This window comes from Brachyistius frenatus, unplaced genomic scaffold, assembly GCF_029030835.1.
Source record: "Brachyistius frenatus isolate BFR_SWC_R1_liver_20210118 unplaced genomic scaffold, ASM2903083v1 Contig_118, whole genome shotgun sequence".
Taxonomy (NCBI): Eukaryota; Metazoa; Chordata; class Actinopteri; family Embiotocidae; genus Brachyistius; species Brachyistius frenatus.
Window position 1 is genome coordinate 964,994 of NW_027210717.1, and position 15,315 is coordinate 980,308.

The 15,315-nt window shown below is 39.8% G+C and overlaps 1 protein-coding gene across 3 annotated transcripts in view; it reads left to right on the top strand.

Moving 5' to 3' along the window:
* Nucleotides 1–6: 6 nt before the first annotated feature.
* Nucleotides 7–15,315, top strand: part of gdap2 (ganglioside induced differentiation associated protein 2) — a 35,521-nt gene continuing 20,212 nt past the window's right edge. Inside the window, exons 1-7 of one of the 3 annotated variants that reach the window (XM_069713411.1) lie at nucleotides 7–26; nucleotides 3,236–3,450; nucleotides 10,848–10,987; nucleotides 12,630–12,783; nucleotides 13,623–13,711; nucleotides 14,038–14,114; nucleotides 14,434–14,593. In XM_069713411.1, coding sequence (XP_069569512.1) covers nucleotides 3,269–3,450; nucleotides 10,848–10,987; nucleotides 12,630–12,783; nucleotides 13,623–13,711; nucleotides 14,038–14,114; nucleotides 14,434–14,593 — 802 coding nt within the window. In that variant the 5' untranslated portion in view covers nucleotides 7–26; nucleotides 3,236–3,268. Of the gene's footprint in view, nucleotides 27–1,264; nucleotides 1,585–3,235; nucleotides 3,451–10,847; nucleotides 10,988–12,629; nucleotides 12,784–13,622; nucleotides 13,712–14,037; nucleotides 14,115–14,433; nucleotides 14,594–15,315 lie in introns of those variants that run through there. The other 2 variants (XM_069713410.1, XM_069713412.1) reach the window with 2 other exon arrangements.

The window sequence follows — 15,315 nt, forward strand, 5'->3', positions numbered from 1 at the left end:
GATGTAACGTACCATGTGAGCTTTGTGTACGTCTTATATTTTAACAGGATTCATAAAACATAACTGTGTACAACACATTTTGTGTTTGTGGTTCTTTTAGTTTCTTAGTCGCGATCTTTCTGTTGGTTATGTCTGCAATACCGAAAAAAAACGTTGTACTTTATTACACTGATCCGATTCTCGGGAAATATATTCCAGAATAATCCACAGATGTAGTTGCAGGTCATTATTTAGTCTGTTTGACGTTGGTCAGAGTTGTTTGTCTCGCAGGGGTTTTACGGTTTGTAGAAATGCAGTGACTTTCCATCGGTCCCTAGACAACAGCGGAAGTGTTTTTTTTTGCTTAATAGTCAGCTGATTATGAACTGAAGGACGCACGAGTTACTGACAGAAGTAACGTGACCAGAACGGAAGTTGGTTTGTCTGGTCGTACAAAATAAAAGCGCGTGATATTATTAATTTTGATATTAGGACATGACAAAAACGTCCCCGTGGAGAAAGGAAAGTGAGAAGCTCTAGATAAACACATTCAACATGTACCATACCCTGATTCACCATTCATGGTAGGGTAGGTAGTTACTTTATTCAGCCCCGAGGGACATTGTTTCACTACAGCAGCATACAGAAGCAATAAGATAATAATAGAGTAATAGAAAAGCAATAAAATAGCAGTAAAAAAATGTATATAATATGTATATATATATATACTATACTATATATATAGTATGTAATATATAACATATAAAAATATGTAGGTAAGAACATATGAATCAGGTCATGTTACGGGCATTATTTCATGACATCACAACTTGTTTGAAAACCAAACACGGTCCAATATGCAACTGTGAAGTAGACTCTTGAAACTTACTTGTGTCTAAGTATTGAATCTATTGACATTGATAAAGTCATAAATAATTCACATAATTAAAATAATGTCTCAAAACTGACCACTTTTACGTCTGATACGGGGGGGATTGTATTTTAACTCGTCAAGTCTCCGTTCATTATTCAGATCCTTCAACTCACCTCTATGTGTTATGTCATTACACTAAGTGTGTTATCAGACCACACACTTGAACAAAGGGGACTTTATACCTCCAAAGCTGTATGTACTGTTAGAGCAGCTTAGCAGGTCTAACCTGAAGATCGGTATGACGATGTGGAACATGCATGTTTACTGTATTTTAAAGTAGGAACAATAATAATAATAATAATAATAATACAAATTCCATACATGGAAAGGGGGGAAAAAATGGTCCTCGTGTCTCTGAAAACCTGACGGCTTGATTGGATTTCTTTTATTTTGAAATTCCAAACCGGATGTTGTTGTATTTACTTTAGCTACCTTTACGTTGCAGCATTCAGCTCCTAGCATGTTTGTTAAATGTATAAACCCGGGTAATTGGCACTTTTAAACTTATTTTTTTGGCAGCTGTCGAGGTCACTTTGTTCGCTAGTATGAGAGTTGTTAGAAACGACAATACTTCGTAAGTCTAAAAATTGTCGTGTCCAAATTTTGGATTATTCTTCTGAATATTTTTGGCCTGGACATCAGCTCTGTCAAGAGGAAATATCATTGGGAAGGTATGTAACTGCTTCTTTTTTGCAAGCCAAAATATAGTCTGCATCGGTTTGTAAAGACAACATGTGTCCTCCGGGGCCGAAGGAAATAGGTTGAGGAAGGACAGGAAGTTTAGTTTTTTGAGGGGGAATATATCTTTTTGAAAGAAGCACGACAGCTTGTTGGGGTCAAAGCTGCGACCACGTTCACGACCAATCTGTGTTTTTGTTTATTTTAATAATGTGCAGCTGTGACAGAAACCTGCTTCCTCTGATGCAGCTGTCATTAGTGTGGCAAAGGACGTGGAAGATCAAAAGGAAGTTCAACAAACGACCCATAACACAAAGATATTAGATTTAGTAGACAGGAAAGAAGCAGAGATAATATGTATGTGATGGATTTTTATGTCCATCAAGTAATCAATTAATGGACTAAAACTATTTATTTTATGATTTAAATATCAGCGAGAAAAGCAGCAAGTTCTCTAATGTTAGAAGCTGGGAAGAGCTTGAAATGCATTTCGTTTCTTCCACAAATGACTTAATCAAAATTCAATTTTGTGTCGAATATTATCCTAAAAATCAACTGACTGTGTGACCGCTTCAAAACAGCAGCTTGTCACATAACTTTCAGCACTTTAACTGAACCTCTTGTGTTAGGTTGGGATCATGTGAGGTTCTGTTCTGCTCTCTGGACGGTTTGGATCCCGTGTTAACTTACATTTCTGAACACAGACATCGCTGTCATGCTTGTATACAATAAATCATGGAGCTCAGCTTCTGTAATCTGCTCATAACGTTGTTATATGCTGCGTTCTTGGTCAGTTTGCTGGTCAGACTGATGGCGGCACATGTAGTTTAAAATATCGGATATTCATCTTGGTGTTATTAGGCTTCTTAAAAAAAACATGTTCTGGTGTCTCATAGCCAAATACAAAACGTTCCCTGCATCCATCTGAAATCTCAGTTCAACTTGAGTACACCAAAATTGGATTTTTGTACAAGTGACATGCAAACTTTAAGTGCACATCCACAATATAAAAGTATTTTTCATGATAAAAGTAAAAGAAATTCAGTCGAAACTACCAATTTTTTACTGGAAATTATTAAGAGGTAAAGAGGAAGCACATATAACTATAAGAGTTTAAAAAAAAAAATCACATGAAAACAAACAAACATGAGCACAGTATTTTTTTTAATGACATGAAACATGCCTGAAGGGTATTTTTAGTTGGAGGTTGAAGGCCTCCATCCATCTGCTCACTGGTGTTTTATAAGTTCATAGAAAACACCACTCACAAATGTTGTTGTTTACTGAAGATGACACACTTGATGAAGCTAAGCATAATACATAATTCATCACATAATGACAACATGGAACTATTACAGGATCTTTTGCAGTCAGGCCGGAGAGATGGATCGACAGGATTTGTCACACACAGGAAAGCCTTCAGTGTGTCTTTAATCCTGCCCGGAGACACTTTTAGACATATGGTTACTTGTTTAATAATCTTGAAGTTGAAAAACAAAAAAGCCTCTCCATAGCTGCATCCTGAGAGGAAACTCCATCACAGCAGAAGTAAACACCCACAGACTGATTTTAAAGCCCTTTGAGGCAGATTTCAGGTTTCTGACTTTAGGCTTTGTTAATAAAAAATAAGTCTTTTGCTTGTAGCACAGCTGCTCGGAGATCGTAGTGCCCGAGGGGATGGATCCTCTGGGTGCTCGCTCCCAGTTTGTGGATGTCCAGACTCTCCCGACATGGCAGCAGCAGCTGGGCGAGGATGGCGAGGAAACCCCGCCGGAGCAGAGCGACAACCTGGTCAGCCAGCAGACCTTCTCTTCGCCCTTCCCCTTCAGACAGGACATCAACCGCAAGATCATCCTCTTGTGAGTCACTCATATGTTTACACTTTGCTGCTGTTGGGTGTAAACCATCGTTTGAGGAGTGTCAGCCTCAGTTTTTCTTTCATTTTTGATCCAGTCTCTTGTTTGGGCCAAACTCCAATGAATATCAAGTGTTTAACCTTGTTAACACGTCCATGTGGTGTTTGTTATAAACTACAAGACGGATTATGAGTAACAGTAGTTGTGAGCAACATGGCTGAGTGTTTCTGTCTTGAAACTGCATCGAGAGCTGTGTGTCGATCGATGCAGAGCAGGGTGAGCAGTAAAAGCTGAGTGGAGCCGTACCTGTTCTTTTTGTAATTAAAATGATGCAGTCCGAGTAGCATTGAACGAGTTTTGTGTCGATACATTTTGCTGATTGTCGTGACACGAATGAGCTGCAGTTAATTCAAAGGAGCATTAAGGGGTCTCGGAGCTTTTCAACCCGCGGTGGAGGATGAAGCAGGACACTGTTTGAATCTTTAATCATTTACATATTTTGTTAAGAAATGACTGTGAATGTGGTTGTGAACTGACAAGTAACACAACACTTGGTTACGTAGTGAACTTCATCGTCCTTCGTGGTGGTTGACTGTAGACATCGTGTATCCCTAATTGACATGTCCACACACTGAGTGAGGGCGAAGGTGTTTGTTTCACCTTCACCACTTTAAGGCATTAAGGGGGTTCTGTTCTTGGAGGAAAAGCCTTCTAAATCTGTGATTGAGAAGGATTTTGATAAAGGTGGAAAGAAGTAGAGGATTATAGAATATTTTAACTACAACATGTGAATGGTTATTTATTAACACACATTGTGAAATAGGGTTCGACCAACGTGTTGATAATCCAGAACATCTTTTTGGATCATTTTGTTTCTCTGACGTGATGAAGTTCTTTTTATTAATAAAGCTGTGGAACACAATTCTTCACATATATTCATTTACTGTTAAAATGTGTTTTTATATCGTAGTTGTCCTGTGGTGGGGCATCACAACTGTGAGCCAAAGATAAACTCCATAGTCTGGATGTTGTGGAAGGTTTTTGCATATATTAGGATTTAAATGCTGTCTTTTGTGGCTCAGGATACTTTTCTTTACATGACTGTTCTACCTTTGACACGATGAATAAATCACTTTGTTCTGTTGTGTTTGTGCCGTCACACTTATGATTTTTTACATATTTTGTTACTTGCAGAGGTTCAGAAGAAGTGTGATCTGACCTCAGTCCTGTCTGATATCAGCAGACTGAAACATGCAGCTCAAAGTCTTCAGATGATCCAATCAGGATCCCTGAGTAAATATTTATATTACACAATGCCAATCTCTGGGAAGTTTGATCTCCATACATCACAATCTTAGTTTGGGTTTGAGGTGGGCACTGAGAGCAGATTGTTGTCTTTAAATAGAAAGTAAAGAATCACTTATCATGTTTATCTGAGTTTTTGTTTGTTTTCCTGGAATCAGTCTAATGCAGCCACTGCTTTGAGTTTTACAAATTATCAGATAAACTGTTGTAAACATTCAGTCACATGAAACTGTGACTGTAACTCTTAACCTCAGTATTACCTGATGTGCAACAGGAAATAACGGTTGTTCTGCTTTTGTAATAGCAGCAGACAGTGAAACCTGTGTTGACTGGAACATTATGCGCAATGGGATTTTTTTTTCTTCCCCTACAGCCAAATAGGCCTTTTAAGAAAAATCTCTTTTCATATCAAGTAAGAAAATGTATTTCCCCTGGAGATCTTCCCAGTCAACGGCAGTAGTGGGTTTGTAGCAGTTGTTTGTTTTAGAGTTGCCATCTTGTTTATCAGTAGCTCTTAACATTTGCAAGATACATATTTGCAGAATTAGCGTCATGTTGAGGTCGTGCTATTCAAATTTCAGTCATTTAGATAGATAGATAGATAGATAGATAGATAGATAGATAGATAGATAGATACATACATACATACATACATACATACATACATACATACATACATACATACTTTATTAATCCCTCAGAGGGAAACCTAAATAACAGTGTGATGAATTAGAATAAAACAACATACAAAACAGCAGCGCAAGGGAGTTATTGTTGTGTGATGGATTTTGCCAGAGGTGAGTTGTTGTACAGTCTTATTGCAGTGGGCAGGAATGATCTCCTGTATCAGAAATGATCTCCTGGATCAGGAATGATCTCCTGTATCAGAAATGATCTCCTGTATCAGGAATGATCTCCTGTATCAGGAACGATCTCCTGTATCAGGAACGATCTCCTGTATCAGGAATGATCTCCTGTATCTGGAATGATCTCCTGTATCAGAAATGATCTCCTGTATCAGGAATGATCTCCTGTATCAGGAACGATCTCCTGTATCAGGAACGATCTCCTGTATCAGGAACGATCTCCTGTATCTGGAACGATCTCCTGTATCAGAAATGATCTCCTGTATCTGGAATGATCTCCTGTATCAGGAACGATCTCCTGTATCTGGAATGATCTCCTGTATCAGAAATGATCTCCTGTATCTGGAATGATCTCCTGTATCAGGAACGATCTCCTGTATCAGGAACGATCTCCTGTATCTGGAATGATCTCCTGTATCTGGAATGATCTCCTGTATCTGGAATGATCTCCTGTATCAGAAATGATCTCCTGTATCTGGAATGATCTCCTGTATCAGAAATGATCTCCTGTATCTGGAATGATCTCCTGTATCAGGAACGATCTCCTGTATCTGGAATGATCTCCTGTATCAGGAATGATCTCCTGTATCAGGAATGATCTCCTGTATCAGGAACGATCTCCTGTATCAGGAACGATCTCCTGTATCAGGAATGATCTCCTGTATCTGGAATGATCTCCTGGATCAGGAATGATCTCCTGTATCTGTCCTTGTGACAGCAGAGCTGGAGGAGTCTTTAGGAGAACGTCCTCCTCTGTCCCTGCAGCAGGTGGTGGAGAGGGTGGTCTGGATGATCCAATATGGATAATAGTTTGATCAGCATCCTCCTCTCCACCACCTTTTCCAGACTGTCCAGTTTGTAGCCGATGATGGAGCCGGCCTTCTTAACCAGTTTGTTAAGTCTGTTGGTGTCACCGGCTCCAATGCTGCTCCCCCAGCAGACCACAGAGAAGCCTTGATCTATACAACTTGGATGGAAGTTGTAGGAACAGTTTGTCAGCTTTGCTATGACAATAAAATATATACATTTTACAATATTCAGCAAATAAAAGCTGATAACATGACAGTTTTTACGTAGTGAAGTAAAAGTCACTAAAAGGAGAAAGAAGCACAAAGTACAGTGTTTATCATTCCTCTACTCATCGCTGTCACTGTCATTTATTTACATCAGATGTTATTTGCATTGTAGAATTATCACAGTGGTGTAAAGTTCTCCGGTGTTGGCTGCAGTTGTGTGTGTAGTATAAACACTGTCTGTGTCCCTCCACGTGCTCACACAGACCGGTTCAGAGTCCAGACCACCTCATAAATCCTCTTTGTGGAGTAACCCATGACCACCTGGAGCCCCACACCGCAGCAGGTTTTCTGTAAGAGCCTTGTTGCTGTCGTGTCCCTCCTCTGCTCGGTCATCAGGAGCACATTCCTGCTGCAGTAACATGACCAGAGCTCGGGAACAATTTCCCCCCTGAGCAGTGGCACCTTTTCAGCTCGTGACCGCATAAAATGGAAAGATGCCCACAGGATACATTTTTCATTCCTGTCCTGATGGTCAGTGTTTGATTTTATTTTTACTGCAGCTCATCAACTCATCGTGGCCAAGAACTAGTTTTAATAAAAATGTAACTTGATTAGTTGGTAATTATAATACTAAGAACTATAGTTATACAGCTGTGAAATGTAATAACTTCACGTACTTAATAGATGATTTTACTGGCTGTAATGGACAATAGCAGCCCTCCTCTCTGTTTTACCTGCACTCATCAGGCTCTACAACCCTTCAGTTAGGGGCTGTGGCTCATGATCTGGACTGCTGCTTGTCCCTGTCCTTCCCCTGCCTCTGCTTTCCCTCCACGTTCATGTAAACTGCTTTATCTGTGTCAGGGCTTTGAGGATATAGAGGGACTTTGTCTCTACTTGGTGCACAGTTGACTTTTATTGGCTGTTTATTTAATGTTTCTGCCTTTTGATCCAGATCACGTGAGCTGCTCGACATTAAGTTTTCTTGTTTGGATGATTAAAGTATTTATCTATTTATCTATCTATCTATTTTAGACCTAATTTTTCCGACATATTTTTTCTGTGAGTCTTTGACTGACTGAAATTGAAAAAGGAATTGTCACTTGTTTGGTGAACCCTCTGGTGTGACCAGTCACCATCATCATTATATAGTCAATGAAATAAGAAAGGCTGTCATTGTCTTCAGAATCAGACTATTGAATACATACAGTGCATCCGGAAAGTATTCACAGCGCTTCACTTTTTCCACATTTTGTTATATTACAGCCTTATTCCAAAATGGATTCAATTCATTTTTTCCCTCAAAATTCAACACACAATACCCCATAATGATAACGTGAAATACATTTTTGGAAATTTTTGCAAATCTATTAAAAATCAAAAACGAAAAAAATCACGTGCATAAGTATTCACAGCCTTTGCTATTACACTCAAAATTGAGCTCAGGTGCATCCTGTTTCCACTGATCATCCTTGAGATGTTTCTACAACTTGATTGGAGTCCACCTGGTAAATTCAGTTGATTGGACATGATTTGGAAAGACACACACCGTCTATATAAGGTCCCACAGTTGACAGTGCATGTCAGAGCACAAACCAAGACATGAAGTCCAAAGAATTGTCTGTAGACCTCCGAGACAGGATTGTATCGAGGCACAGATCTGGGGAAGGGTACAGAAACATGTCTGCAGCATTGAAGGTCCCAATGAGCACAGTGGCCTCCATCATCTGTAAATGGAAGAAGTTTGAACCACCAGGACTCTTCCTAGAGTCGGCCGCCCGGCCAAACTGAGCGATCGGGGGAGAAGGGCCTTAGTCAGGGAGGTGACCAAGAACCCGATGGTCACTCTGACAGAGCTCCAACGTTGCTCTGTGAAGAGAGGAGAACCTTCCAGAAGGACAACCATCTCTGCAGCACTCCACCAAGCAGGCCTGTATGGTAGAGTGGCCAGACGGAAGCCACTCCTCAGTAAAAGGCTCATGACAGCCCACCTGGAGTTTACCAAAAGGCACCTGAAGGACTGTCAGACCATGAGAAACTAAATTCTCTGGTCTGATGAAACAAAGATTGAACTCTTAGGCCTGAATGTCATGTTTGGAGGAAACCAGGCACCGCTCATCACCTGGCCAATACCATCTCTACAGTGAAGCATGGTGGTGGCAGCATCATGCTGTGGGGATGTTTTTCAGTGGCAGGAACTGGGAGACTAGTCAGGATGGAGGGAAAGATGAATGCAGCAATGTACAGAGACATCCTTGATGAAAACCTTCTCCAGAGTGCTCTGGACCTCAGACTGGGGCAAAGGTTCATCTTCCAACAGGACAACGACCCGAAGCACACAGCCAAGATAACAAAGGAATGGCTTCGGGACAACTCTGTGAATGTCTTTGAGAGGCCCAGCCAGAGCCCAGACTTGAACCAGATTGAACATCTCTGGAGAGATCTGAAAATGACTGTGCACCGACGCTCCCCATCCAACCTGATGGAGCTTGAGAGGTCCTGCAAAGAAGAATGGGAGAAACTGCCCAAGAATAGGTGCCAAGCTTATTTTGGATTTTATACACTTTATATATATAGCATCATACTCAAAAAGACTTGAGGCTGTAATTTCTGCCAAAGGTGCTTCAACAAAGTATTGAGCAAAGGCTGTGAATACTTATGTAAGTGTTATATTTACATTCTTTATTTTTAATAGATTTGCACAAATTTTAAACAAACTTTTTTCACTTTGTCATTATGTGTGTAGAATTTTGAGGAAAAACATTAATTTAATCCATTTTGGAATAAAGCTGTAACAACAAAATGTGTAAAAAGTGAAGCGCTGTGAATACTTTCCGGATGCACTGTAAATTTAACTTAACTGAAACTTCAGTTACACTTAACAAAATTGTCACCTCTAGTCCAAATCTGACGTGTAAATATAATGCACTGAAAGATGACATGAGCCATAACTCTATTTGTGTGTGTTTGTTGTATTTTGTTTTCTTTTTAACGCATTTAATAAAGTTCACAGCTTTTAAAGGTGTGGCAGCATTTCTTTATAACATCCACAGATGTCTTGTTTTCCTGCAAGACAGACTTTCAACAGAAATTTTTTTTAGGAAACAAACATTTAATTTTATACAAATCATGTATTTACTGTATTGAAAGTTGCCAGTGTAGTTTGTCTACTATATTTGAAAACATCAGCTATTTTGCTCATATCATATTTATGTGCGTGTGCCTCCTTCAAATGATGAAATAGATTTCCTGTTTTGTCCTCTTGACATTTACTTCCCATATACATGTTACCATGGCTTATTGTAGATCTCACTTTTTACAACCAAACCACTCCCACAGTGAACTAGAGAGCTGGCAGCAATCTTACTGTGGCTCTCACACATTCCTGTTGCTGCCACATATTTATGCGATGACGGAAGTGTGTCAACGTGTCATTATTTATTACATTCAAATCAATGCCACTGTTTCTGTGAACAATTTGATATGACAAAATCCTTTATTGTTAGTCATACATGAACGAGTGAGAGAGAAGTTGAGTAATTTTTGCAGTGTAAGGATTTATACCGACGAAGATATGAGTCGATAAAAGAGGAACTCTCACTGCCAACGAGATCCGTTTCTCAGGGAGTTATTTTCTGGCAGCCGGCTCGGCTTTAGATTGTAACTCCTCTTTTATTAGCCTTAAAGGGATGATCTGAGAAAAACGCCCTTCCTTCTTGGTCCTATTTGCTGAAATAGTCTAGTGACCAAATGCTTTCAACACATGCTCGAATTCTTCCTCATTGTTCTTTCCAAACAAACCTGAATGGCTTCAGAGCAAAGAAAAGACTTTCCTAAAGCGATAAAGGAGCCATTATAGTTCAAGGTTTCTTGGACAAATGTGTGCAGACTAAAGGGTATGTGGGTGGCCAACCAATCACTGTTCCAGTGTTTGGAGAGGAGACAAATCTGAGGGTTTTACCCTTGTGCTCAAATTTGGGGATTCACTCCAGTAAATACTGCAGCAGAAATAAGATATTGATAAAAAAATATATAGCTCATGGAGCTTGTTCCTAATGATATATACCACACACACATCTGATAAAAGATTTTGAGTGGAATGAAATCTAAAAGTAGTTTTGATTTGTATGCCCTGTGCCTACATGTCTCATTCATACATATGTATGTCTATGTATTATTTTAATAGAGTAACTATTTTCGTTCTCCTCAACAGCACTGGTGACGTTGCCCTGCTGAATTGCACTGCCATCGTGAACACCAGCAACGAGTCACTAAACGACAAGAATCCGGTGTCTGACAGCATCCATCAGCTGGCCGGGCCCGAGCTGCGAGACGAGCTGCTCAAATTTAAAGGTACACTTGAAGAGACGAACTGTAGAGACCTGAGATGTGATTCACAAGAAAAGTTAGATTTGAACTTTGCCTGCTCACTGATGCTGCAGGACCAAAGTCTGAAGGGAGAAAAGATTAAAAAAAACAAAAAAACATCAGATATAATAGTGTCTATAATGGCTTATTGATTACATCTAAATGGAATCAAATTGACAAAAGAATTGTCAATATAAAGTACAACTTCCTTTTGTTCTCACAGCTTTAACCTTATCTCGTGACCTCACTCAGTTGATGGAGTTGTCCAGGTATCATAGAGATGGTTTACTTCATTCTGCTTAACTTGTATGCCTATGACGTTAGACACACACATGTATAGTTTAGTATTGTTGATTATAGTCTGGCCAAACTCCATTGGGGATTGTTTCCAGTTGTTGCATCCAACTGGGCCTCAGGTTCATTTTAAACTGTTGGAGCAGCCTTTTAGCCCGGCTGCACCGACTCTCACTCACAGCTTCATTTTCTTCGCTGTGATAACAGTCTGGAAACTCAACTCGTATTAGCGTTTGCGCAGCCACTTTGAATGGCGGACCAATCATCGGCCAGTGTTGGTGGTTAACTGCGTTTGTCCCGCCCCTCCTTCACTGTGATTGGATGGCTGGTGACAGTGACGAGTACAGCCTCGTGTGAAGCTGCTGGCGTTCATTAACACAATTTAAATATATGCTGGACTCAGGAAAAAACACTTTGGTGGACACGGTAGGTAGTTTCAGCAGCGGCAGAGTGCCGACAGTTTTCGACTTCCAGTAGGATGGAACGACTACAAACAATTCCCAAAGGAGGGTGCCGGAACCATATTTCACTGGGTCAAAGAGGGTGTGGTTCACGCCAGGCTACCAGCCTTTAACCACCTGGCATTGACCATCATATGATGTTTGTTGTGCGTTGCAGCTCACCAACCTGTAAACAACCCTTCCTCAATGTGAGCACCAGGTAACGCCATGTTAACAAGACCATTGCAGACTTTCTAAACTCTGGCTTAAATTCCTCAATATCTGCTTATCCAGCTCTGCCGCCGCCATTGTTGGAACTACATTTGAAAACAACCACTTCACTTCACGTCACCACACTAAGCCACCAACACTGCTTGTTGATCCGGTCGCCCCTCAGATTTGCTGAGCAAACCTTATTGCGAGCAGAGGTTTCAGACTGTAATCACAACAACAATTGAAGCTGTCAGTAATAGGTGGGCGGAGCTGGCATCTAGCCATCCAGAACATTTTGGTTTGATCTATTCAGGTTTTAATAAAGATCTTGGTAAAGTTTCTGCTGCCAATCGAATACAAAGAGTAGCAAAAAGTTCACTTTGAGGTAATACATTGGGTTGGTAAAATACTGCTGTTTTTTTAAACCAAAGCTTAGAAATTTGGTGCTGAAAACCTAAAATATTATAATATTTAAATTAAAATATGTACAATACAACATCAGAAGTATTTTTTGGCAAATTAGAAATTCTGAAATTTTAAAAGTCAGCATCCATAACTGAGAATTCAAATTTTAGAAAGAAAAAAGAAAAAAAGTTTTTGCAAACACAGCTGTGAGATTTCATTCTTAATGATTCTCATACTAAACGGTAAATCAGTTTTATCTGTGCGTTTTTCTGCAGGATGTCGGACGGGAGAAGCGAAGCTGACCAAAGGCTTCAACCTGGCGGCGAGGTTCATCATCCACACAGTGGGACCAAAGTACAAAGCCAAGTACAGAACGGCAGCGGAGAGCTCGCTATACAGCTGCTACAGGAACATCATGCAGCAGGCAGCGTAAGAACCCGCAGTTCCTTCAGTCTGTTGGCCCATTCGTATCACACCATGCAGTTTTCACTGCACCTAACTGTGTTTTCATCCAGCAAAACAACATGTCACATACTGTAAGTGATGTGAAAGCAATTAGTTTCATGTAGAGTTCAGCTGTCGTGACTGAAATAATCAGATATCAGCTTTTTTCTTCCCCTGAGATAAGACTTTGATTTCTATTTTTTGTCCCTAGCAAGTAGAAATAACATAATAATAATAATTAGATTACATTCAGAAAACTGCTTTAATAATCATGTCAAAAACTGTTTATAGAAAATCTTCACCTGTTTTTTGGGACTGGTGGTAAAACCTGAGCTGCAGCAAGAAATATCAACTCATTCCCATTGTAACAAATGAATTCAGACAAAAACACAGGATTTGTGTAATGTTAAAGGTAGTTAAACTTCTTACTACACTTTGCTGTTTGTGACTTGGTTTGCTTGATGATTCGGAGGCTTTGTGATATCATGGGTTTCCGTTCAATGAATCCATAGTTAAATACTGCAGCCCTGCATGTCTCAAGTGTTTAAATTAGTCATATAAAATGTTATGTTGAATGATACTTCATTTTCACATGTAAAATGCAAATATAAAGAATAATACAGAAATGCACTGACACAAAGTTATGGAAAGTTCTTGTAATGCTCTAATTTACAAATTACTTTCGCAATAGTATGTGTGGTTGTATTGATTTAAAAGACTGACAGAAAGTATGTTTGTGTTTTGTGTTTCTGTGTGAAAAATGTCAAACCAACACGTAAATGTGGTGAACACTATGTGCGCATATCTTCTTCTCGTCACCACAGAGAGCAGTCGATGGCGTCTGTTGGCGTCTGTGTGGTGAGCACAACCAAAAGAGGCTATCCACTGGAGGACGCTACACACATTGCTTTCAGTAAGACACACACACACACACACACACACACACACACACACACACACACACACACACACACACACACACACACACACACACACACACACACACACACACACACACACACACACACCTGACTCCCTATTATATATATATATTCCAAATTACATCAACTAAATGCACACACAGACACATTACAACAAACTGTGGTATTTGACTGCTCACTTTAGCTCACATGATAGCCTGATAAAATCATAATCTGATAATAAAAACAAACAAACCAAATTTATAATGTTATGTCTTGATATGTAGGGTGACGTGGTTGTGTGTGTTTCTGTTTCTAGGAACGGTGCGCAGGTTCCTGGAGAATCACGGAAACGGCATCGAGTCGGTGGTTTTTGCGGTGTCAGACACGGAGGAGGTTTGTTGACTTCAGTCTGTGCTACCTAACTTGTAACTGTTTTAAAAGCAGTGACAACGAATAATTTACAAAATGCACTTAGAAATAATTTCAACATGATAGGAATTTATCAGTTGGTTTCAGTTTAATTTTCTGAAAAACTTAATCCACATGTTCCTGTTTAATAATCAATAATCAATAATATGAGTCTGTGTGTGTGTGTGTGTGTGTGTGTGTGTGTGTGTGTGTGTGTGTGTGTGTGTGTGTGTGTGTGTGTGTGTGTGTGTGTGTGTGTGTGTGTGTGTGTTTGTGCTTGTGTGTGTGTTCTTTCTTCTTTCAGTCGGTGTACAGGAAGTTATTGCCACTATACTACCCTCGATCTGAGGAAGAGGAGCAGGCCTGCCTGCCTCTTATTCCAGCTGACATTGGAAACTCTGAGGGCGAACCCGTCGTCCCAGAGCGACAGATCCGCATCGCAGAGAAACCCGGCAACCTGGAAGGTACTTAACTTTAACACTATTCTTTTTTGTACGATGCAATGAAATGTTTCCAGGCATCAGAAAAGGAACATGTAATTTTCATATCAGCAATCCATTTATAACAATTGGTGTAATGTTTTTTTCAAGTGGTACATATTTAATTTTAGAATCAGAGTCTCCTCTTGTGTCCAAGATCAACTGAATTCCCTTTATGGCTTCAGAAGTCAGCAAAACAAACACACACGGGCACAATTTAGTATTTTGTTCCTCCTGGTTTCTGTCATCACTCCTCTCCCACTGAAGGAAGAGAGTCATTAAGTGTTTTTTGTTTCCACTAGTTTGATTTTAACATATGAAGGCTTGTATTTTCATTTGAGGCACTTCAGATTTACATGCACAGTAAAGACACCAATTAGTAACAGGTTAACAAAGACAAGATTTTGCGGTTGTTTTAATGACGTGTCAGGTTAAAATAGTCTACTCCACTGTGGGTAGTGAGGTAACCAGTCGCTCTGTCTGTCGGGCAGTGTTTTAGTTTTCCATGTGGCCAGCAGCCTGTTCAAATACCAGTCAGCATTTTGACTGACCAGAAAATCAGTCAGCGAACCGATCATTTGGAAAGTTAGTCAGCCAGTTTCACACATGATTAGTCAACAATTCAGCAAGTCAAAGTGTCAACCACAACACTGAATACAACGCAAAGATGAAGGTTTGGACAAGAATTTGATTTTGATGAGGACAAT